This window comes from Vidua chalybeata, chromosome 13 (assembly GCF_026979565.1).
Source record: "Vidua chalybeata isolate OUT-0048 chromosome 13, bVidCha1 merged haplotype, whole genome shotgun sequence".
NCBI classification, from domain to species: Eukaryota; Metazoa; Chordata; class Aves; order Passeriformes; family Viduidae; genus Vidua; species Vidua chalybeata.
The window spans coordinates 7,281,593-7,305,627 of record NC_071542.1 but is presented as its reverse complement, the minus strand read 5'-3'; the positions used below and the strand labels follow the sequence as shown (position 1 = coordinate 7,305,627).

Below are 24,035 nucleotides of genomic sequence, written 5' to 3'. Positions count from 1 at the left end.
CTGCACAGTGTTCACCTCTAAAACTGTAGTAAATGTTTAGAATAGTATCTTTGCTAAATTCAGATTTATACTGAGTAAGCCAGATATTCTGATATTCATAATGTTTTCTAAAAAACAATAAAATATTAACTATTTGACCAAAGCAAAAATTAGAAGACCTTGGAACAGCCCACCAGCAGATTTCCCCCTGCATGTATTTGCCATACACTTTTGTCACCCTATCAGAGTATCTCATTTTAATATGAGTTTCAGATTAAGAATTCTGTTTCAAAGGCTGTTGTAAGAATAACAGTGAAGAAGATAAGCTGAGAGGAAACTATTTCTATGCAGTAACATTTTTAATAAATTTCAGTCTTCACACTTTTGTGTAAAATACCCAACACTTTTGGGCCTTCCTTTAGTTTGTGATGTGGCGATTCTTTCACATCCCACTCTATTCAATTAGAGTATAAGATTTTCATGCTTAAATTAGTCATGAAACAAGAAAAGAGAGAAATTTCAATGAAAAAAAAAAGGCTTATTTTATATATATTCTGTAACTCTATCTGAAGTCTTAATTTTCTGCTAATCCCGGTGCACTGCAAGGTAGAAGGCATTTAGTACCTTACTGCGAGCTGTAGGGGTGACCCTCGCCTTTCACATCTCCTCACACCAGACAAATGAGTTTCGATGATCCAGTATAATCCAGAAATACCTTTATTTATGAATGGGGTATTTGGGTCTCAGAAGGGAAGGTGAGGAGAGGCAGGAGCAGTGAGTGGCCTCTGCAGCTGTGCCAGCTGGCTGCTGTAGCCCAAGCAGGCAGCAGCACTGGAGCAGCTCCTGCCATAATCCAGCCCACGAGCGGGTTTGGTGAAACCCCTGGAACCCACGTGGGCACGAGGGCTCCTCCTGGAGAGCAGCAGCATGGGACAAGGAATGTTGGCTTGGGAGCAGCGAGGCTGAAGGAGGAATTAGGTGAGGTTTTGGTATAAAAGTTACTCCAGTTAGCAGTTTCTGTCTTAGCATCACCTGATAATGAAATGTCAGTGCAGGTGAGTCTAAGCAAAACATCCCCATTGTCCTGCCAGCTGTGCTTTACCCCCTTGTGCTGGGAAGGCTGCACCATGTACTGACCACAGCTGAAGAAATCAAATTTCTTCTGAGGCTGCTGCTTCCACGTGACCTTAAAACACCGGCAGGCATTAAGAGCAGTGTGTGTTTAGCTGTGTGCAATGTAGAGTGGATGCTGCTCCATGAGGAAAGCTGTATGCACCAGCCAGAAGTGGAACACAGTGAATTTTTACCACCTGGTACAAGAACATTTTCTGTACAGACAGTTCTGTGGGTTTCACTCCATGTCAGGATTTTCAGACTAACACAAAGCTAAGCATAGCATCACCTCTGGAAAAACGATGTTGTTCTAAATCACCAACATTCATTTCAGTTTTACAGAGGGAATACAAATAATGTGAGGTCAGACAATATACAATGCACTTGTTAAGTGTTTAGAATGTTTTTGTTTTTACTGCATGAAAAGGGAACAAAAAGGGTAGGGTTCAGCTACCTTGTTATTTTGAAGCATTTAAAATGTCAGTTTTTCATGTTCTGTTCATTAATCTACTCTGTTATCTCCTGTCTGCATTTGATTTTTTTTTTTTTTGGACAATTTTATTCCACATTTTTATGAATGTAATCTAAGTCTTGATTTCTAAGTATGTGCTAAAACTTAATGTCACGCTATAAACTCTTAGCAGTTTTTATCAATTATGTTTATATTGTGTAATAGAAGAGGTGTTATTTTGCAAACTAAACAAAAGATTATGATTTTTGTTTAAAATTTAAATATGAATTGATTATTTCAGATGTTTCCAGCTGAAATGGTTATGGCTTTCTGTAGGCTCCCAGCTAAACTTGCACTGCCTTTCTGAGTTATGCCATAGAACATTCTCCGAACATTGATTTTGAAAAGTCTGCTTTTTTTTTGTACTCTAGAACCTTCACTAAATCCCAGTAAATTCCTATAAATGCCGAGAGCAGTAAGTGTGGTTAATAGTTTTTCAGCCTGGCCTATTAACAGCTGCATTATTATAGAGCTTAATTTGACTTTTCTCTGTATACTTTTGTAGTCTAGTCTGCTTCGGTCTGATATGGGGCTCGGCAGTCCAGGTCAGCTGTCATCCTCTGCAAAGCCTGGAACACCCTACTACCCATTTTCTGGCACAAATCAGCGCCGACGGCCACTTCATGACTCATCAGCTCTTGGTAAGCAGTACAGACCGTTTTAAACTTTTGTTCATGATGCTTCTCTGCAGAGTTTTTTTTTTTTTTTTTTTTTTTTTTTTTGTTTTGACAGTTCATTTAATATACAGGAGATTGCTCTGTGCTGAGCAATTGAAATCACACCAAACTGCTATATAGGAGAAAAACTGGAATTATTAACATTTTCTTTGAGATGCTAACTTCGATTCAACGCTGGTCAGTCTGGCTTACAAAACAAACAAGAAACTCTAATAAAACCCTTAATTGCAAAAGCAATAATGACAGATGGATAGGAGCTGATGACCAGCTGAGTGCCCTTAACCCGTGCCATCATTAACTCCTGGAAATGCCTGACCTTGAGGTCATTACCATTATTTAGTAGGGGAAGGACACAAAGGGGAAACAATTATCCTTTTATATGCTAAAAGTAACTTTATTCAGGGCAATATATAGTTCATTGTAATTGGTTCAACATGCCTTTAAAGATCTTAGCAATTGGAGGCTAGTAGTTTATCCTAAAATTAAACTACCTTGCAAAATATGCAGGCAGGAACTTGCTTAAAAATTGTTATAATCCTGTGACAGTATTAGTATTTTAATCTGAGGATAGCTGGAGGTGAATGGAATTTTCAAACTTGGTCACAGACAGTGGTAATATTTTATAGCTTTCTAATTCTGATGAATCAGAGAATCAAGAATGAGCCAGCTGTTCTGTAGTATCTGCTACAAGAGTATTGTGAATAATTGGATGTGCAAATTAAAGAAAATCTTTTTGGTATAAAAAGAGAGACTGTAACCTTATATTCTAGTTTACCATTATATTCTAGTTATATAACCTTATATTCTAATTATACCATATATTTCAGTATTAGTATGATAGGTCATTAGAATTTCTCTAATCATATGGTTGAGTCTTTAATGCCCCTCATTATGTATAGCACTTCTATTCCATAGTAAACTCTTGTTTGTTGGAACCATGTAACTCCAATCATACTTTACCCAAAATAAAATTTTCAAATGCAAATTGCTTTGTGAAGTAACTCTAATATTAACTATAACTGAAAACTTCTTGCACTAAAATAGTCTGAAAATGTTTGAAATTGTTTTCAAAAATTTTTAAATAAAAAATATTACTTTAGAACTTAATCTTATATATAATGGGATAATTTCATTTGAAAAAGCCCTCTAAGACCATCGAGTCCAACCTTACCCTGGCACTGCCCAGTCCACCACTAACCCATGTCCCCAGGTGCCACATCTACACATCTTTTAACTTCCATCAGGGATGGTGTCCACCACTTCCTGGGCAGTCTGTTCCAGTCCTTTCAGTGAGAATCTGACAGTCCTTTCAGTGGAGAATTTTTTCCTGACATCAAACAAATCTCTCTTGGTGCTACTTAAGGCCATTTTCTCTTCTCCTGATGTATGTATTTTTATATGTGTTTTTAATTACCATATTTGTACAACCTTTATACTTGTTGTCAAACCAACTGCCATTTAACCTGGGGTTGGCTGTCTTTATGAAGATAGTTGTAAGTATTCCTGTTGCTCAGAATACCAGAACAAATGCAGCAGTTCCTCACACCTGTTTCAGAAAAGGAACACTCTTACAAAAAGTTCAGCTGAATCCTTTACGGCTTGAAAGGGTGGTTGAACTTCCAGAGAAAAGAATTGTGTTTTAAGCTGATGTTGATGGTGTTTTAGCCACACTGAATGGGTTTTAATGAGAAGCTGCTTACAGCAGTAACCTGCTCTGGCTTTGAGTCGCAGGGGGGTGTTGGAGCTGGGCACAGGGTGCTCCAGAGGTGCAGGAAGGTCACTGTGTGCAGCAGTCACTGAGATGGTCCTGAACGAGATTGCTGTGCAAACTGTATTGAGTTTGGGAAGTTCCTGGTATTATTAAATGAAACAAATGGAAGTGCAGTATGGAGTTTTCAGAGTATATTTAGCTTTTTCTTTGAAAGAGAAGCTCAGTGGGTATAAATGTGTTCAAACTGGTGATATTCCTCTTTCTGTCATGGTTGAATCCAAGGCTTGTAGCCTGGGATATGGCAGGTGGTGGTTACAAATTCATGGAAATGTTTTTCCAGGAAGGTCAGGAGGAAGAAGTACACTTTTATCTCAAGTATTTTCCAATAGCTTGAGAAAGTATGTCTTGAGTTTTAATTTTATTTTTAATGGACCTGTTTAGTGCTACAAATCTGCTGAGAATTTCTAACAAAGTCAAATTTTGCCCATTTTATCTCCGAGAAGGAGCTGTCTAACCAGGATTATAACAAGCTCTTGTTAAATTTCATATTAAATTGCATTGAAACCAAGCAGTGTTCTCTTCCAGGTGACATTCTGAATCCAATGTAAATACCTTTTCCAAAAGTCCTTTTCTTTTCTTTGTGAGCATGCCCTATGGGATATGAGAATAAAGATATCCAGCAGATATTTCACCTTATCTCACCTTTATCTTGTCGTATCATCATAAATGTTCTGAATGAAAACAGAAAAATAAGAATTTTGTTTTAATTAAAGACTTTATTGGTTAACTGTTGAACTGGTAATCTCTCCAGATACTCATCTTCAAAATATCAGTTGATCTGTAATTTGCATGCAGAGTTTTCAGATTAATTCTATTAGCATCTGAATAAACAAGTTCAGACTCTTGGTTTAGGTAGTGAAATTGCTGGGTACTTCTGTTATAATACAATACCTACTGGGAAAAAAAAGAAGCAGGTATCATACCTCCATCTTTACTATTACATGCAAATTTGAGATGTATTGACTTTATTACTCAAGGAAAGTAATTAGGTCATTAAATTTGCTGTTTATTTACAACCTTGGTAGACTCTATAAAATGTACATCAGGTTAGTATTCTTAGAGTATAAATCATGTCAAATTCCTTTTGCATAGTTCTGTCTTTACTGTGATGTGCAGAAAAGAAAGCATTTCTCTTGCTAATAAGTCCCATTTTCCTCCTTATATATCTCAAAACCATACTTTGTTTCTTAGCAAGTGTATAAGGTCATAAGTATACCTTTCAGAGTAACTGTTCTTAGGAATAACTGTTTTCCTTAGGAAAAGAACTGAAAGTAACTATTTAGCAAAGCTGTATTTTAGAAGAGAACATGGTTATGGTACATTTTTATATTGATGTGAAAGACAAATCTCTTTGCCAGGGAATAAAAAAAATGCATGAAATTGGAAAATAAGACATTCATCATGGAAGGAAAAAACTGAGCAGTGTAGCTATTTGTTCTTTTCCACCTGTAATGTAATACTTGATGAAATGCTATTTTTCTGTGTACAGATCCTCTACAGACAAAGAAAGTAAGAAAGGTGCCCCCTGGTTTGCCTTCTTCTGTAAGTAGCACATTTTTTACTTGTAGTGATAAAAATTGGGCTCAAATTGTATTCTCTTTACCTGCCATACATATAAATTACTTAACTTGAGCACTAGGAGGGTTGTCTGCTGGACATGAACAGCTAGGCTAGGTAATTGGGAGTGGTTCTGCAGGACTAAATACACATTTGATGTGGAATTTTTAGATTTCATAGCAGTGATTTGTAGCTCGCTCATATGCTCCTACCCACTTGTCCCTGTCATTTGAATTCCTCTCTTGGGAAGAGAGCTGGGCCAGGAGCTGTCAAAGAAGATCTCCTGTACAGGTCTTTTGATGTTTAATTAGTCATTATGTTGCTGAACAGGAGGACAGACAGAGATTAATAGCTGAGAATCTTAGAAATTTACATTTGTAATAATCCCAGTGGAGCTGAAGACATTAAGATTCGGAGGACATGTACAGCTCAGCTTGCCTCAGTAGGACTGAGGTTATTAATATGCATAAATCACCGAGTCAGATGTTCATTGTGAAGTCCTGGTGGATTTTAAAGCCTTCATTAAGCCTTTCCTAACTTCAGCCTAGCATCAGGAAAGCTTTCAAGCAACTAGTTTGTTGATCCCTCTTTGCTTGAAAATTTATCCTTCGAGAATAAAGGGCTTTGATAAAAAAGGTTGGAAGGGTTTTGGTGGAAAAATCATTAATGGCTGTGATAATCTAATGCTATAGGGGTGTTTTGTGGTATTAAATATGCTTTATTCTTAAAAGGAAGAAAATTGTTTATAAATGAATCTGCATTTAAAAATCCACGTGAAGTGAAAAATCCCCAGTGAAGTGAAGGACAGAATTATTTTCCCCTGCTCAGAACAAACAGGAGGGGAGGGGGAAGCTCCGCAGCCTTGCGGGATACATCTCTTTGTTGTGTAAATGGATGTTGGGCTTTTATTTGGCAGTACTTAACACATGGGCGCAGGTGCACTTGGATGAGTCATAACTCAAAGCCGGATAGGCTGAATAGAACACACTGCACAGGAACAGTAATACAGCGGGAGCAAAATGGGGCTGAGCTTTTCATTCCGTATTGAGGCTGAACTACGGATGGTGTCTTCTCGTCCTCGCATCTCCCCGGTTCTCTCCTCCCTCTCTTTCCCTTCTTCCTCCCCCTGCTCACGACCATACAGACAGAGCCCGGGATCTGAAATCCTATTTTGACAGTACTTCCAGATGGAGCTGAGATAGTGTGGATAGCCTGGGGCAGCTGTGCTCTGAACCTGCAGCCTACCTGGAAGCCAGGATTGCAGCTGCAGGCACTCTTAAAAGCTTTTGCTTGCATAAGCACTTGGGCCCCACTAGAGGCTGAATAGCTGCTTGATAAACAAAATGAACACAATGCCTCAAATCATTATTCCCGAGGCCAGGAATATTCTTCTTTTCCCCCCTCCATTTTTTCCCCCCTTCAGCAGCAGCTAAAAATAGTTTGGCAATTTACATTTTAACAGTTGCGTGTTATGTAGGGTGGCTTTACAGTCTAGCAGATGATTTCTGCTAGATTAACAAAAATATATTTAAAATGTCAGAGAAGCTAAAACACATAGCAGTGCAATTTTCATGAAATTTATTACAGTAATTCTAGGCAGTAATAAAGCTTATGCTACATGTTTAATATTTAGTAGCATCAGCCAGGTAAAGAGATCATTTTGGAGAAGGAAAGATTTCTCTCATTTGTCTTACCAGAGTTTAATTTTAACAAGCAGTATTTTTCAAATGGTTTTCATTTAATTCTTCTTCTGTAAGAGTGGAAACAATGAAATGCTGATAGATTTTATTTGTATTAACATTGTACCAATGTGTGCAATTAAGTGCAGTTACTGTGAATAATCAATGATTGTGATGCTGCAGGTTTTAAGCACTGTTTCTCTGTATTTCAATGCTTTCACTGCTGAATAGATCCTTGAAGTAAAATGACATGTGACAAAAAAAAAAAAAAAGACATACTGCGTATGTGGAAGATTATACAAAACTAAATTTCACTGAGCATCATGAGAAATTTAAATTGAGTAGATCACTATGTAAGTGTAGTCTTTATTTTAAATATATCATCCTAAGAAGTCAGAATATATTGTGGGAAAAAGTTGCTGTAGTGCAGAGAAGTTTAATTATAATATGAAAATTCAGAGGAAAGATGATTTTGTTATACAAATCTGTATTTTTTAATTTTTCAGTTTCTAAAATACTGGTTTCTGCAATGTTTTTGTTAGTATAAGGCTGCCATGTCAACGGATATTCAGCACTAATTTAATTTCCTAGATAACTGTAATTTAATAACAGTCTTTTAAGTAATAATGATTAAAAAAAACCCAAACAACTCTTCCTCTAGTTTGTTTCTTTTTCCCTTGGTTTTGTATGGTATTTTCTGAAATCATTTGTTTAGAGGTTTATTTTTTTTTTTTAATGTGTTCTTATCAGGGCCTAAAGTAAAAACAGTTACAGAGAAAAGTGCTGGTGAATTGCTTGGCTTTTTTCTGGAATGCAACTCAATCTGAATTTGTCCTCTTACTGTAAAAATTAAATGTTCCAGGCAAATGCATTTTTAAGTTTTTGTGTTGTAACTTGTTAAGTGGTGACTCACTGCCCAAAACATTTTGAATGTTGACATGCCAGCATTTATGTTAAACTACAACTACTAAATTTAAAGCACTCTGAGGAGGATAGAAATTAAAAACCATCTTTTTTTTAAAGCCAGGTTTGAGTGAGCAGCAAGATTGCTATGCTGTTTATGTTATAGGGGGGAAAATACTGTTCAGTGAGTTATATTGCCTTCAGAGATTGTTGTATTGTTTGTTGTATTTCTGAGAATTCTTCTGATTGTAGGAGTTAACTAAGCCAGAGGAATAGCATCATGTGACCTGAAACCAGTGTAGCTCCTCAGCCAGGCAGAGCAGAGTGTCAGGGTTTCCAGAGAGCTGCTCAGGCTGCACAGGGAGAAGACAAACAAGTGAGGCTTGCTCAGAAATGCCCAGGGAGATCATCATCCAAAAATGGATGGACTGTGAGCAGAAACCTCCTATTTACATGTGGAGTCAGGAAATATTTCAAACTAACAGTTGTTACTAGGACCATAATCAGTGGCTATCATGAGGTCATAATTCTCAGTAAAATAGTGTGAATATCTATCATCATTCTTTTGCTATTTAATTAGTGTCATATCAGAGAAATAACTGGAATGCATTGTATCTGTTGATTTTTGTTACAGAAAATGAGCTGTGACATGCAGACATAAATGTCTGCTTGTTTTCTGTGTAGTTTCTAATAAGTATTTTGAGTATATTATGCCTTCCGTAGTACATGAGATGTTCAGTTAATATTAAACTTTGGATTGCACTTATTTAATAAGAGATTGTCAAATTAGTATTTTCTGATACCAGGGATTTCTTTCTAAATTTAAACTTGTATTTTTCAATACATGTAAGACAACTTGTAGTTTCATTATTGATGTTCCTCATATAGCACCATCTACGGTATGTGTGTAGTACATGGGTGCTAATTTCTTGCAAGAACTATTTATGGTGCAAAGATACAGCAAACTATGTTTGCATGCATACAACTACCTCCCATTTAATACACTTTTCTTTCTGCTTTCCTGCCACTCTTAAGACTGAGCTTGTAGAGATGTTTCTAAATATGTCACATAAAGATACTAATGGTACAAGAAGAAAAATAATAGATGTTACTCCCTTCTGTGTTTTCTCCTTCCTCTACCCCTCCTGAAGGGTAAAAGGAGATTATTTGAAATGGTAGAATGGGGAATATCTTCTGAATGATTATCTGAAACCGTGGTTTTGAGAGTTTAAAGTTTAGATTGTATTAGAAATAATAAAATGTTCACCACTCTGAGTGGACTCTCAGTATTAGCAATTTCCATGTGTATTGAAGTAGCCTGGTGTAAAGCAAACCATTGGAATACTTTATGAAGTGTGTGGCTCTGAATCAAAACTTTGGAGCATCCTGGGTAGATACTTTGTGTGATGTTGAACTGACTGTGATGTTGTATTTAACTGACTTTCTAGGGAGATATTTTTTGGTAAGACTTTTTTCCCACTGTCCACAAACGGTGCCCAAATGTGAAAAGCAGGATCTGTTTGTTCAGATCTGTTCTGAACCGCCTTGCATAGTCAAGTGATAGATTCAACTGTCACTTGTCTTTAATAGCGAGAGCTCTCAAAGCCAGCAGGAACTCTCCTGACCCCTCTCCTCTGCCGCACTGCTGTGTTTCAGAAAGCAATTTTAAATAATGAAATGGAGTAAATAAATCTTTATGGATAATGCCACACAGAACTTAAAATTTCTTCCTTAGTACACAATCTTTATGCTTGTTCTTTGGTCGCTTAGATTTATGGAATAAAGTTTTTAGGGACTTGCTAAGTACTGCTTAAACACTGTGTTCACCTATGTTCCCAAAGGGAATGCAAATGTATAAAACATCCAACCCCTAAATTATGTTACCAACCAAGTAAAAATATTTGAGATTTTATGTTTAATAAGAAAAAGGTCTGGTTTTGTGGTTAGATTGTTGTAGGTTTTTTTTCAACATGGCCTTTATTTGAAATCTGTCTGAAAACTGCAGTAACCTCAGATTATAGCACCCCACCTGCTCTTTGCTGCATGAGAACATTTAGCTGTCATTAAACGACCAGGCATTGCAAAGTCCTGCTGCGGGAGTTCAGCTTGAGTTCTCACTGAATTAGGATGAAGCTACTTGAGCAACCCTCTCTTAAAAGCTTTCTTAAAAAATTGCAATCAGATTATTTTTCCAAACGAACTGTCCCATCATCTCACTGTGGTGAACTAATGTAAGGTTGCTTAATTGAGAGATCTTCTCTGAAAATCCTGCGTATACATACATCCATGATGGATATATAATGATGTCAAATAATTTCTCTGTGTTTGGATTTACTGGAGGTACTTTATTTTTTAAGTTTTCATAACTTCAATATCAAATGATAACTTTCATATCAAAATGAGTGTATTGGATGCTTTTAAATTAGAGTGTAGATTTGCATAAAAGAACCTTAAATTTTGTGCATAGTTAGAAAAAAATGTTATTTAAAAATACTGAGTTGCAGCTCATGTTATTTAGGGAGAACTTACATGGAATTTCTGCAACTCTGCTTTTCCTCAAAGATGAATGTGTCCATTACCACAAATTGGTGTGGTGTTTTATAACAATAGATAAGGATAGAAGCTTTTCTGAAGACTATTTCTTACTATCTTTTACTTGATAATACTTGTGGCTTTGGTGGGAAGATGTTTATAATGCTAGAAGTGAGCTGGGAAAGTCGTGAGGAATGTTGTGTTGCTGGACTTCCGTGGGCCGCTGAAGTGAGCCCTTCGCTCGCTTGCTCAGCCCCACAGTGGGGCAGGTTGCTTTGCCTGTGACCGGGCCATTTGTCAGGAATGGCCAATACAAAACCAAAACAAATGCTTTTTCAAAAGAATGGTACTGAAAGTAAAGCACTGCATAATTAATTTTTAAGTAAAATTTCAGATGTAGATGTGTCTTTACACAATGAAGCAAAAAACCTGAATTAAATTACTTCCTATTTTAGTGCCACAGTTGTTTGTGACATCAGGTTTTATAAAGCAAGCAAGTTGTTCAGTCTTGGAGATGGAGTTGTGGGATTTCATTCCACTTGCACTGATAGCTAGGATTAGTTGCTAGTCCTTCCTTTCTGTAAGGTCCGGGCGGGTTGCTGATGCTGGATGACAGAAGGATTGCCCGTTTGGCTTGTGGTAGCCCTCGGCCTCATTCGCGGAGCGGTTTTGCCGAGCAGCGGGCCGGAGCACAGGAGGAGGGGAGCGATGCAAGGCGCTCCGTGCCGGGGCACAGCCAGCGCTCAGCACCTCGCCGCGTCCCAGAGCCGCGCTGACAGCGAGCCACGGCCTCGGCCGCGTGCGCGGGCCGGGCGCGGGTCGTGCCTCTGCAGCCCCCTGCAGGCCGAGGGCGCCAGCGCAGGGCCCGGCCCGGCCGGGGCTGGAGGGAGCCGCAGCGGGACCCGCAGCGCCGCGGGGCTGCGCGCACTCAGCGCCGCGGGGCTGCGCGCACTCAGCGCCGCGGGGCTGCGCGCACTCAGCGCCGCGGGGCTGCGCGCACTCAGCGCCGCGGGGCTGCGCGCACTCAGCGCCGCGGGGCTGCGCGCACTCAGCGCCGCGCGGCTGCGCGCACTCAGCGCCGCGCGGCTGCGCGCACTCAGCGCCGCGCGGCTGCGCGCACTCAGCGCCGCGCGGCTGCGCGCACTCAGCGCCGCGCGGCTGCCGCTGACGGGGAGGGGCCGCGCTTCGCTGCGAGTTTCGGTAACAGCCGTGCTGATTCATCTCAGGCTTCAAAACTCTTTTAAGGTCTGCGTAGGTTTCTAGATCGGATAGGTTTTTAGCACATTTTGTGGTGATTATCTGGCTTCTGATAGGATAGTTTATTGCCTCAGGATAATAAACATGTTTGTTTACTTTTTAATGCCGATGTGGGTAGTTGAGACCTTCCTATAGGGGCTTTCAAACTGTAAGTGCTTTATATTTCCAGGAAAATGAGAGAACTTTCTGAACTTGAGCAATATCCTATCAAAGTTATATTTGAATGATTTTGAAACTTCCTCTAAGAAATTATTTTGTGATTGATTCTGTAGAATGGGATGTGCAACACTTTTTTCCTCATTCTTCCCATTCCAAGAAAATATTTGTTTAATAACTTAAATATATCATAAAATTGGATAAATTCAACTTGAACACTGAATAAATTAATTATTATTTTGAGGACTACTGAAACAGAAAACTCCTAGCTGCAGTTTCCTATTTAAAAAAAATTGTTATTTTTTTACCCATATCTGCCAGAGCTAACTGGAGATTTTTGCAGAAAAAAAGAGCCCAAATCAACAACAAAATCCCCAAAGCTATCCCTCAACCTTGCAATACTGCAAGGTAAAAGTAGTGGATAGCAATTAATATCCATTTAATTAGTATTTACTATCTATTCACTATCCCTGCAAAGTCTTTCTTTTTCCCTGATTATAGTAACATGAATGTTAAATGTGCAGTTAAAGACAAACCCTTTGAAAAGGCAAACCACCAAACTACTTTAGCTCTTGTGTAGATTAGCAAATTAATTTGCATAAAATATCATCCTTTGGATATTGGCAGGAGGGATTGCCTATAAAATTTAGTCTACTGGGTTATTTTAAATTGCCTTCCATACAGCTCATCTGCTCCATCTCTGCTGAGCAGCATGCTTAGTGGCTGGTTAACACAGAAGGCTATCCTTCCAGGATTTTAAAATAAATTAACATTTACTTAGCTGATGAATTACATAGAGGACAGTGTAATAAGCATTGTGTTTTCCCCTGAAAACAGCCAGGTTTCTTTCTTACAGCTTGAGATCTTGTCCATTCTGACAGCTACATTATGCAGCATATTCAATGCATGGCTTAGCAATGGTCCTAACTCTGGCTTTGCTATAGTTAATCATCATATATGTTTGACTTTAAAATAAGTCATATTGGGAATCCTAAGATGTATAGATTTTTTTCTTTCTGAATTTTTGCTGGACAAACAGCTCAAAATTACTATGTATATTTTAGCTAGCAACAGGTTGTTCTGTATCAGTTCGAGTCTGTCTCTCCTGTTCAGGTTCCAGTTTTCTTAGAACTGATAAGAACTTTATCACTTGTGAAACTTCTGTTCCTCTGTTGAGCGTGGTTGAAATTGATAAGAAGTTCCAGCCTTGGACAGTGTGGGGTGGAAAGGAGAGAGTTCTAGGACAGTTGCCTTTGCCTTATTTCCAAAGCTAGAAGGTTAGTCTAACCCCTAAGACATTAATGGAAGTTGGTAAGAACAAAAAATCTGGGTTCCCCATCAAAAGCAGGCTTGGGCTCTCACCATGTTACTGTTTTTTTCAACAAGACTGAAGCTAACTCTTGGTACTTGAGTTTGCACATCACACGTGCTTTTGTTGATGAAAGAGGAACTTTAACTTCTAGTAGCACATAATTTAAAAAGATTTGGTGCTTTTTGTGTTAGAACAGACACATCTAAAATAACAAAACTGATCAAGAGCATTAACCTTTTTAAAGCATTTTGATATTTCAGTTTTGTGGAATATGTTTGACTAGAGAATGGCTCATCTGTTGAGACAGTTATGTAACTATCTTTCATATGGTATAACATTCAGTAATCTGTGGAAATTGTGTTTATTTTTTATAAATTCAAGTGATGAATTACATATGCTTTATGGTGTATTTGCTTTGTGACTCTGACAAATGGAACAAAAATGTATTTCACATAGAAGTTTGTTTTCAGGCAGAGCACGTGGTTCATTCACAAAATCTCTTAGTGTTAAAATCATCTTTGAAAGTATTCTCTTACAGGTAGCTTCATTTATTTTTAGGTCAGTATTTCACTCTGCATCAGCTTTCATAATCTCTTTACATACTTTAGGAACAGGCAGTTTATTGTTTTTGACACACACTACAGGGTCATGAGTGGAAACAATTCGGGCTACAAAGTGCATGTCAGTTCAGTGCTCCTCTGCTGACGGCATGTCTGTCTGAAATCAAGTTTAAAAAATTGGCCCTGTCTCCAGCTGACTTGTTTTGTCAGGCTGAGTCATAAGATTAACCCTTGACTTGTCACCAAGGAAAAATGGAGTAAACAACTGTACGCTGTACAGTACCCCTTATCCAGCTATGATTCATTTCACTGTAACATGATTCTCTTAAGAAAACAAATTTCAGAGCAGCTGTTGCTTGGCTTAAATGAGGATTAGAAAAATTGCAACCACAAAACAAAAACTTGCTTTGGACTTCAGGAGCTTTTGGAATAGTTACCTGGTAGCAGTTCCTGCAAATACAGAGTTATTGCTAACAACATAGCATTTTTTTAAGGAGTCTTTCAAATTCTTCCATTTTAGGTTCATATTTTATCCTGGCGAAAGTAAACTTATGTGGTTTAAAGTTTGATATGCTGGTGGAATTGTGGCCTGATCCTGTATGGTCAATGTACCAAATGTGAGAAACAATGTTTTCATACAGTAAATGTAGAGCAGATACATTGATATGTTTCAAGCATTGGGCACTCAAGATTTTATTCCCAATGATGTATCTGAGTGTAGGACAAATAATTTCCTTTTTGGTAAAATGTTATCCTTTTGATTTGTGGGGAAGTAAGCCAGGAGCAAATTCATTTAGTGACTCATTATGGAGGGACCAGTTTGTCTACAAACAGACATTTGCAGTGGCCTTCCTCAGTTTTGTTGATCATATTGTTGCTTTTGTCTTACCCATGTGCTGGTGAACAAGGTTAATGATTTACTTCTACTGATAAATGTTAATAGTGTTAGTAAACATTACTAGTTAATATTACCTATGTATTTTTTGCTACATTGCTCTGGGCAGCTGAACACAGCCTCCCACCAATGCTACACAGTCAAGTTAGGTTTCACTGCTTGAAGTTTTTAACATTTTTCCAATTGCTTATATATAGGTCGATAATGGTTATTATTTGAAGGGGGATTGATCATGCTCTTCATCTCTAATACAACTATTTTGAAAACTGGGCATGTGTGCATGGAGGTGCAGCAGCAATTACAGCTATGTTGGTGGTAGTCTTTACTTCAAAGAATTGACTGCAGTTACCCTGGAAGTACTTCTAATGTTTCAAAAGTTTGTGTGTTAAAATAATTTTTAAAGGGTTCTCTTACTACTTCAAGTCTGTAAGCTAAAATAGTCTTTTCCAACTTTTCGAAGTTGTACATTATTCTGAAGTAGTGTTCTTAATCTAGTGCACTATAAGAAGTAGAACATGCAAAGATCTGAAGATCTTTTAGCATGTCTCATCTGTAGTAGTCCTGAACATTAGTGAGAAGCTTTAAGGAATGGCATTGTTAGCTGCAAATCAAAGGTTCTTAGGGACTCTCTGGGGACTGAAATGGGTCTTTGTGGTCCCTAGGGAAGAAGGAAGCCGCCAGTCACTCTGCAGGCCTGGCAATTTAATAGTCTGCAGTATAGTGATGTTCTTTTCTGCAGCTGCTGCTGCTACGCCTTTTGTATTGGAGAGGAGTTTGGTTCAGATATCATTAGCTTTGCTGCATAGTTAAACAGTTCTGGATGCGTAGTTTGACTTGCAGTAAAAATGCAAGTGTTCTTCAGCAGATGGAAACTTCAGGATGTATTTGCCAACATACTCTGAGCACAGTAGTCTAATTGACTGGAAGAGTTCACTGAAAAAGCATTTGAAGCTTGAGATGGGAATATTTTTTGTCAGTGTGTATATATTCTGTATATTTATAGACACTACAGTAGTTATGTCCTGAGATAATGGACATTACACAGAGATTTTTATCTGATTGTAGTATTCAGCTGCAGTCAGTTTATCACCCTTGTGGATCTTTTTAGTTCAGAGAGTTTCACTGACACACGAGGTGATTGGCAGAATGAACCAGACTTCTGCAACTTGCTTTCTCTCCCTGTAAATGGCTGGTTTGAACTTTACCCATTTTTTTTTCCTTATCCTGAAATATTTTCCTGCTTTTGTCAGGAGGAAGGCAGGGAGAATTCACAGCATTGGCAGTAGACACAACTAGAGGTGGAGAAACGTGGTTGTGTGTTAACCTTTTTTTTCCTGGATTGAAGTCAGTATCTGACTTAGCAGAAGCTCAGTTAATAACCAGCTGTGTTCACTTGTAGAAAATAAAAAAATGTACACCTCATTAAGAGTTAATGTTAGTTAATGCCACTGCTCAGTGAAGAAAGCAAAAAGGCCTCCCAGGCATTGATAGTGTGCAAATATTGAGGGATCTCTGTGCTGGAAGTTGCAGTCTGTTTGCTGTGTTGAATAATTCACGATTTTGTGATGTGACAAAGTTTCTGAGGTTCTCTCCCCTTCTCTGCCCTGTCTTGTATGGGCACGTACGTGTGCTTTACTCATACAAAAAATGTATTAAACAATATAAAGGGACCCTGGACTTGTGTATCCAAGAGAATCCTTCCTTATAGTTTGTATACCCCATCTTAAGATGGATTCTGGATGATTCCATACAGTGAAAATATTGACATGATTTTTTTTTTTTTTTTTAACCCAAGCACCCTGTGTAGGTGTTGTCTGTGTCAGGGTCACTCCCTGCCCCAGGCTGCCCTGCTGGAGGGGCCCGGGAGCGCGGGGTGCTCGGGCTCTCCCCTGGGACTCGCTCCCCGCAGCTCCCCGCGCCTTTGGGAAGCGTTTGCCAAAGTTGGAAGCAACTTTAGACAGAGCCAGATGGCCGTGTGGCTGGAGCTGCATCGAGCAGCGTCTGCACGGCCACAAGTGCTCTAATTTAATTAAAACAAAAAGCAGACGATTATCTCAGGGCTCAGGACGTGCCCATGTGCGGGTTCCCTGCGGCTCCCGGCGCGTAGGGCTGCGTGTGCCGAGCCCTCAGCGCCCGCGGGCCCGTGCGCGCCTCCTCCCGGGGCCGGGGCGCGGAGCGGGGGCTGGCGCGCCCCCCGCGCCCAACCCCCGCGCCGGCCGGAGATGGTTCAGTCCTGCTTTGCATAAGCCGCCTTTGAGCGCTCCATGTGCGCGGCGGCGGGTGGATGCCGTGGGGAGCGGGAGGCGGCGCGCTGAGCCCGGCCCGCGCCAGCCGCGCCATGTACTGCGCCTACCCCGTGCCCGGCGTGGGCAGCAGCTCCCTCATGTACTACTACAACGGCAAGACGGTGAGGGGCCGCCTTTGTCCGGGGCCGCCGGGCCAGGCTCGCGCAAGTTCGCTCCGGGGCCCCGCCAGCCCGGCTGCGCTGGGGCGGGAGCTGCCCGGGGGCGCAGGGCGGGTCGGGCTCTGAGGGGACCGGGCTGTGCGGGGACCGGGCTGGGGCGGGGGTGCTTTGTGCGACGGGAAACGGGCGGCCGCGCAAGACCCGCCGAAGTTTGTGTTCCTGCGTGCCCGCGCCTTTTCTTTGGGGGTTGCAGGTTTGGCCGGGGTTGTTTTGGGTTTGTTTTTGAGCAGGGCCCTCCTCGAGCGCTGCAGGGCTGCCCAGTGCAGCGCTCCGCAGCCCCCCGGCTCCGGCGGCCCGAGCCCCGGCAGCGCCGCGCTCCGGGCCGGCCGCCAGCGCTGCCCTGCCCGCGCCGGGCGCTCACCGCGGGAGCTCGGAATCCTCAAATGTTCCTGCAGACACGGGACGGGGGGGAAATGCGGATTCCAGAGAGGGGGCGGGGGGGGGAAAAAATCTCTGTGGATTTAACTTTGTGGAAATTGAGCGAGGTATTTCTGTTTCGTGGTAAATACTTATAGTTTTTAAATTAGAGCACCAGTTCTGATTTTTGTGTGTAAAAATTAGCATACGATGGTAAACTAACAACGGAGTTTCTTCCAGTCTGTTTATGCTGTATGTGGTTTTGGCTTTCTTCTGTTATAAAAATAGTATTAAGTAGGAAAAGGGGAGATGCTGATACTGATCTTTTTTTTGTGGCTTGTTTTGTTTTGTTTTGTTTCTTTATTGCTGGTCCACCTCCCGTGGGCCTGAGTGAGTTTTGCTTTCATTAGTAAACTTTTTTTTTTTTTGCCAAGATTTTTGTTCAATGGTAATTAAATTATGAATCTTTACATTCATAAAAGACGCTGTACACGAGCTTCTTGAATAACAGCAAAGACACTGGAGGAGAGGTTGAGGAATCAGTAAAATCGCTTGGTCTCTATTTAATTTCCTTTGGTATAAATGCCAGCTGTCTTTCAAATATGAAATGATTTTTCTTTCATGTCTGCTCCTAGGCTAAAACAATCTGTTTGAAGTTTTATGTGAAGATATATATAAGACTTAAGTAAAATTAACTATACAATACCCCTGAAGCAAAGGGAATATAACTTGCATGGAGTTTTGATTTTATTCTTTCTAGAGCACAGATCACTCTATTACAACATTTCTCTTTGTTCTTGTAGCAGGAAAAAAGGCTTTGATCTTATTAAGTATTTCCAGGCATATTGTAGATGGAAGTGCTGGTACTGTAGGAGGGCATGGCTTGAAAATTGATAGCATGTGCCTGTTATGGGTCAGAGGTGACCTTTATGAGCTTGAAAACTTAGTAAATAGATGACAAATCATATGATCATCCTATATCATGTTGCCCACGGTTTTATTTAATTTTTTTTAAAAAAAAAATCTTAGTAACTTTTACCGCTGTTTCTCCTAGGAATACTGCAAGTTTGCCTAAATTACGAATTTAAATATCCATAAGGAGGTTATGTGGAGATGTGGGATTGGTTTTTGTGTTAGTTTTTGAAGCACGCCTCTTGGTGTGTATGCCAAATCTTTGTATGAACCTTTCTACAGTGAGAGAACAGTATATACCCTAATTTTGATGTCTTAGTGCTTTTATTTGTATTGTTTGATAAATTAGTAGTTGCTAGCATGAACCTCATTGTTCAAGTTGGAGATTTTTATTTAAATCATTGTATTAGATTTTGGATGCTGGCATTCCTCGATACTTGCTAATGTATATAAAATCTGATTTATTTACTCACAAAATAAGTGAGAAATCACACGTAGAAAATGTGTAATCTTTTTATTTAAAATGTTTTCTTCTTTTCAATTTCTTTAATTTGTAAGCCAAAACAAAGCTTAATATTATGCTTAAAACCAAGCATATGAGCAGCCCAATAGATGATTCGGTGGGGACTGACACATATATTAAAGGCTGAAATATAAATCAGAGGCTTTTACTGTTAGAAGAAGTTCCGTTTTTTTAATTTCTTTGTTTTAGGAAGGACTCATCAAAGTAAAAAGCAGTAGTTTAATACAAATCCCTTGCTGAGGAGTCAAATTTTACTGTTATGTGTGATAGATGCTATAGGAAAAAATATGTATTTCAAGAATCCCCTTTAAATCAAAAAGTAAAAAGACCTTATCTGTTTCATAAAGAAAATAAAGCACTTGCACTGCACTAGACATAGCCTGTTTTTTTTGTTGTTGTTGTTTGGTTTTGGTTTTTGGTTTGGTGGGTTTTTTTTTTTTTTTTTTTTTGTTTTTGTTTTTTTTTTTTTTTTTTTTTTCCCTTCACCTGTTGACATATAGAAAATACTCTCAGTTTAAGGAAAGCTTACAACATTTTCATATAGAGCTTTTAGGAAAAAATTTAAAACTATACTTAAGAATTGTTTCTATCAATAAAGTTTTATCTTCTTTTTCACTCAAGAGCCATGCTGCAGACCTCAGCCCCCCCAAATAATCAAAATACCTAATCTCCATTAAAAATAAAGCCGCAGAAATATTTAGGTAGAGATAATTGCACAAATGTAAATTATGCCTTTTTGCGGTTTTATTTTTTTTTTTTTAAACTAATGAACAATTAAGCAAACCTTTGTCAATCACTGTGGCCTTTTAACTTAGATTTTGGGAAGTGCAACAGTACCAAAATGATAAGAAGTCTGATACCATCTTTGTGTTTAAAAGTAAAATAGACTTGCATGATTTCCACTGTTTTCAGTTCACCTACAAGTATAGAAATAAGTTAGTTATTTCTAAATGTCTTGTAGAATTATTTTAATGTAGATGACAATACGTTAATGTGTCAGTTATCACCAAAATGAATAATTTTGAAAAAAGATTATATTTTATTTTATATCACCTATTACTGCTATTTCATATGAGAATAGATTTGTGAGTACATTTACTTTATTGTTTTATTTTGTGCATTTTATGGGTTGATTTAATATACCAGTCTATGTACAAGTATATTTCATTATTAAATAAATATTTATTTTTCTCATCATAGGCTGAGATTGAGCCCTTCTCCAAGGTGGAGAACCTGCATCTTTTACAGTAGATTTCTACAATGCCTATTTAAAAAGGACCAAAAAAAAGTCAGGAGATATAGGTATTTTGCATATATGCAGTGTGTTGTGATCTGCTTTTTGGTGAACTAGCTTATATTGGGAATTTTTTTGAGAAAATACTCTTTTCCTTGAGAATTTTGAGAGCGTAAGAAGCTTTTTATAAATGTGTTGCTGATGAACACATGTGTATAGATGAACAAATACACAGAGGTGTGGGGAGAGCTGGGTATGTTTGGGGATTTTTTAGCGCAGCAATTGCCGGTCTGGCGGCCGTCACTCTGAGCGCTGGGGCAGAGCGGAACGTTCATAATCCTGCGTGATGCTCAGATGACACAACAGCCTGCCTTGCTGTGCCTGTTATGCAGTAAATAATGTACTAAGGCTTCTAACATCCATGTAAAATGTTTTCGGTTTGTAAATTTTGGAGCAGCCAGGTGCTAAGATTCAATTTTGCTTTTATTAGTATTGGGCCAGCTAGTACACAGGGAGGAAGGTACAATTAAAGCTGTTCTGTACCATATGCTGCCCACAGCAACTTACACAAGGTCAAAGCTAACATTTGTGAGTCACGACAAATATAAGATCATCTGGAAAATCTCTAGGGGTACACGGCTGTGGACATTGAATAAAGAGAGGTAGTAAACACTGGTCAGCTGGATTTTTATTTCTTTCTGTTTCTCGCTCTTTCCCCTCCCCATCCCACTGAAAAATGATGAGTTACAATTCATCAGCCCAAGAGAGTTTTCCCTGCTCCACTCCATTGGGTTGAACTGCCAATCTGCAGAGCAGTGGTCCCCTGCCAGAAGGGTGTCTTGTCTTCAACAAGCTTTATTAATGCTTTAAAGTGAAGGTTATGTCCATTTCCTTGGGCAGATGACAGCAGCCAGGGATGGGCTCAGGTGCTGTATGGGCAGATCTGTATTTCTCAGAACGCGCGCACCAAAGAGGAACACGCCTCGTTTGTTCCGTGCCTCGGCTCCCATTAGCACGTGCACAGCAAGGTCTGTCTGGGGAAATACTATAGTCTGTGCTGGAGGTGCACAACCAGAGAGTGGCTTCAGAGAAAAGAGGGACAAACGGAAAAGATGGCCTGTATCCACTGCTGCGTGTTTCTGAGAGCACTGCTGGTGCTGGGGATTCCTGCCACAGCTCGGGCAGCCTTCTGAAATAGGGGAACAGGTTAAGAAACAGGCGAAGTAGTTCCAACTGGTCTGGTTTTTGTTTCCTGGAAATCTGAATTCAATCAGGAATTTTTGAAGACATAGTTGCATGTGTCCCTTAGTGACAGCATGATTTGAAGACTGTGGTGAAGAGATTTTGCTTAGGAAATAAAATATAAAAAGACTCTTCAAGCACTATATAAACACATATTTTTTCCTAATGTTGTTTTTTGCTGCCTTGCCTTCTTTTTCTTCCCCTTTCTAGTTCACACTACAATAAAAAGAAAAACTAATAATAATAATAATAAAAAAACAAACCGGGCCAAAAGGTTTCTCTATACTGAATTTGAGATTTTTGCTAAGTTTGTCTCTCGCTTTTTAACATGACTTTAAAATTGTCATTCCCTAGGGAAGAAGCTAAGAAGTGCTCGTGCTATGTATCATTACAGTGGGATTCTGCATTTCAAAAATACCCAAATAGGCATGTATAGCATGCCTAAACTGCATAAACATTTATTTAAGATGGAATTCAGTTTAGCTACTCTAAGAAGTTTGAATTTTATACCATCCTTAAAAAATATGGTTTGATTTGCAGATAGGACTGTTCTCTTAAAGGAGTCTTTTCATTTTGGATGGTGAGAAGGGTTTTTTAAATGCATGAACCTTTACACATGGTATTGGAAACAAAAGTATGTCTCAGGATGTGGTGATACTGACTTAGTACACTAGGGCTCTTCATTTTATCATCTTCCTTAAATATCAGTTAGACAAGAATTTAGACTGGATCTTGGGTTTGGTTGGGTTTTTTTTTGAAGCTTCTGTGTTGCTGTAAAGAGGAGTATGGAAAACTATAGTTAATATTCTACATTCCTGAAGTTTTAATATATGATTTTGTCAGAAATACAATAAACATGAGAACAAGTTTCCTTTTCCTAGGACTGCCTTTCAGCAAAATTAGCTTTTGCTGCAAAACCTGTAGATAATACTCTGTAAAGTTCTGCCACATGTACAAATCATTCATCAGTGCGCACTTGTATGACTGATGCTGATGGAATGCAGATAGGCTACTTAGCAGAGTTTGCAAGCTCCAGAATAGGTTATTCATCTTTACTGGTTTCAAAAAAATCTGTCTCAAGCAGCTTGACAAATATTTTCCTGAACTTCCAAGAATTGCTAATAACTATGCTTAAATGAGTAACATAATTCATAATTTCATAAACAGTGTGTGTGATGGGAGCCTTGGTCTTGAGATAGCATGAGCTCATCGGAAGTAAGTTTGGTTGCTTCACTGCTGTTTTTTTAATCTGCTTTTAACATTAATATTAAACATTGATAAATATTTGAGAATTTGAAACAGGAAAATTGCCTGAGAGGATGGATGCCAACAGGACTCCAAGTGTTATATTTATTAAATGCATTCATTTATAGAACAAGTCTTGGAATACGTAGCATAAAATTTGGTAAACCTAGATCTTCAATTACTGTTGAAGTTATTGGCACTTATATTAGCAAACAGAAGCAACAGTGAGCAATATTTGAAATGTTTTAGATATATTAGGTCCATATAAGTTTCACGGTAATGTTGAATACCTGTGGTAATCACCAAGGCAGATTTCAGAACTGGGATGATGCTTTTGTTTTCATTAAACAAATTTTTAAAAAATCCAAATCAAAAATCTGATGTTGTACAGCTAATGTCTCTTCAGCTCTGAAGTCAGCCCCCCCCCACTACCCTAGATAAAGAAATCTGAGTTGTCATCCTTCTTTTCCTGCTAGAGAGATGTAAACCAATTCAGGGTGCAGGAGAGACTGATGTGGGTCTCTGACTTGACATTCTCTGCAACTCGTTTGTCCTGCTTGCCTCAGCGGAGGCTATCAACCCTTCAGGAGCACTGCAGCGTTAGGATTGATGTATATATTAGCACAGCTCCAAAAAAAGTCGAGTCCAAGACTTGATAAGTCATGTAAAAAACTGGTTTTGGCTTGCGTTTATCGGAAGGGAATTTCCCATTCATAATGGGAGAGTGTTTTGCTTGTCAGCATGGAGTGCCTTTGGGCACAGTGCTTTTGAGGGGATTAAAGATGGGCTCCTCTTCTACCTGCTGGAGACAGCCCTCTTCAAGGAGACTGCAAACGGGCTGACCTTTTAACAGTATTCCTTCCTTGTCTTAGTGGGAATGTCAGCCAGGAAAAACTGGTTTGATGCCTCCTGGATGTCAGTGTTATCAGTTTAATAGCTAAAAGAGGCCGTCTTGAGCAGCCACATCATATTTTTAACTGCCTTACTCAGCTGTTGCAGAAGAGAAAACCCTTTAAGTAGGACACAGAGTCCTACTGGGGAGCTGCTGCACAGCCATGCCAGCAGCCACAGGGGTATGTTTGGCTGGGTAGGGGTCCTACTGCTTGTGGGCCTTTCAGAGTGAACAGACTGCTTGCCCTGATGCATTGCTTCCCTA

The 24,035-nt window shown here is 39.3% G+C and overlaps 1 protein-coding gene across 15 annotated transcripts in view; it reads left to right on the top strand.

The window, feature by feature from the left end:
- The window catches only part of TCF12 (transcription factor 12), a 161,517-nt gene that overhangs the window by 104,730 nt on the left and 32,752 nt on the right, over positions 1–24,035 (top strand). For 7 of the 15 annotated variants that reach the window (XM_053954891.1, XM_053954879.1, XM_053954881.1 and 4 more), the window contains 2 exons: positions 2,109–2,244; positions 5,541–5,593. In XM_053954891.1, the coding sequence (XP_053810866.1) occupies positions 2,109–2,244; positions 5,541–5,593 (189 nt within the window). The other 8 variants (XM_053954885.1, XM_053954884.1, XM_053954889.1 and 5 more) reach the window with 7 other exon arrangements.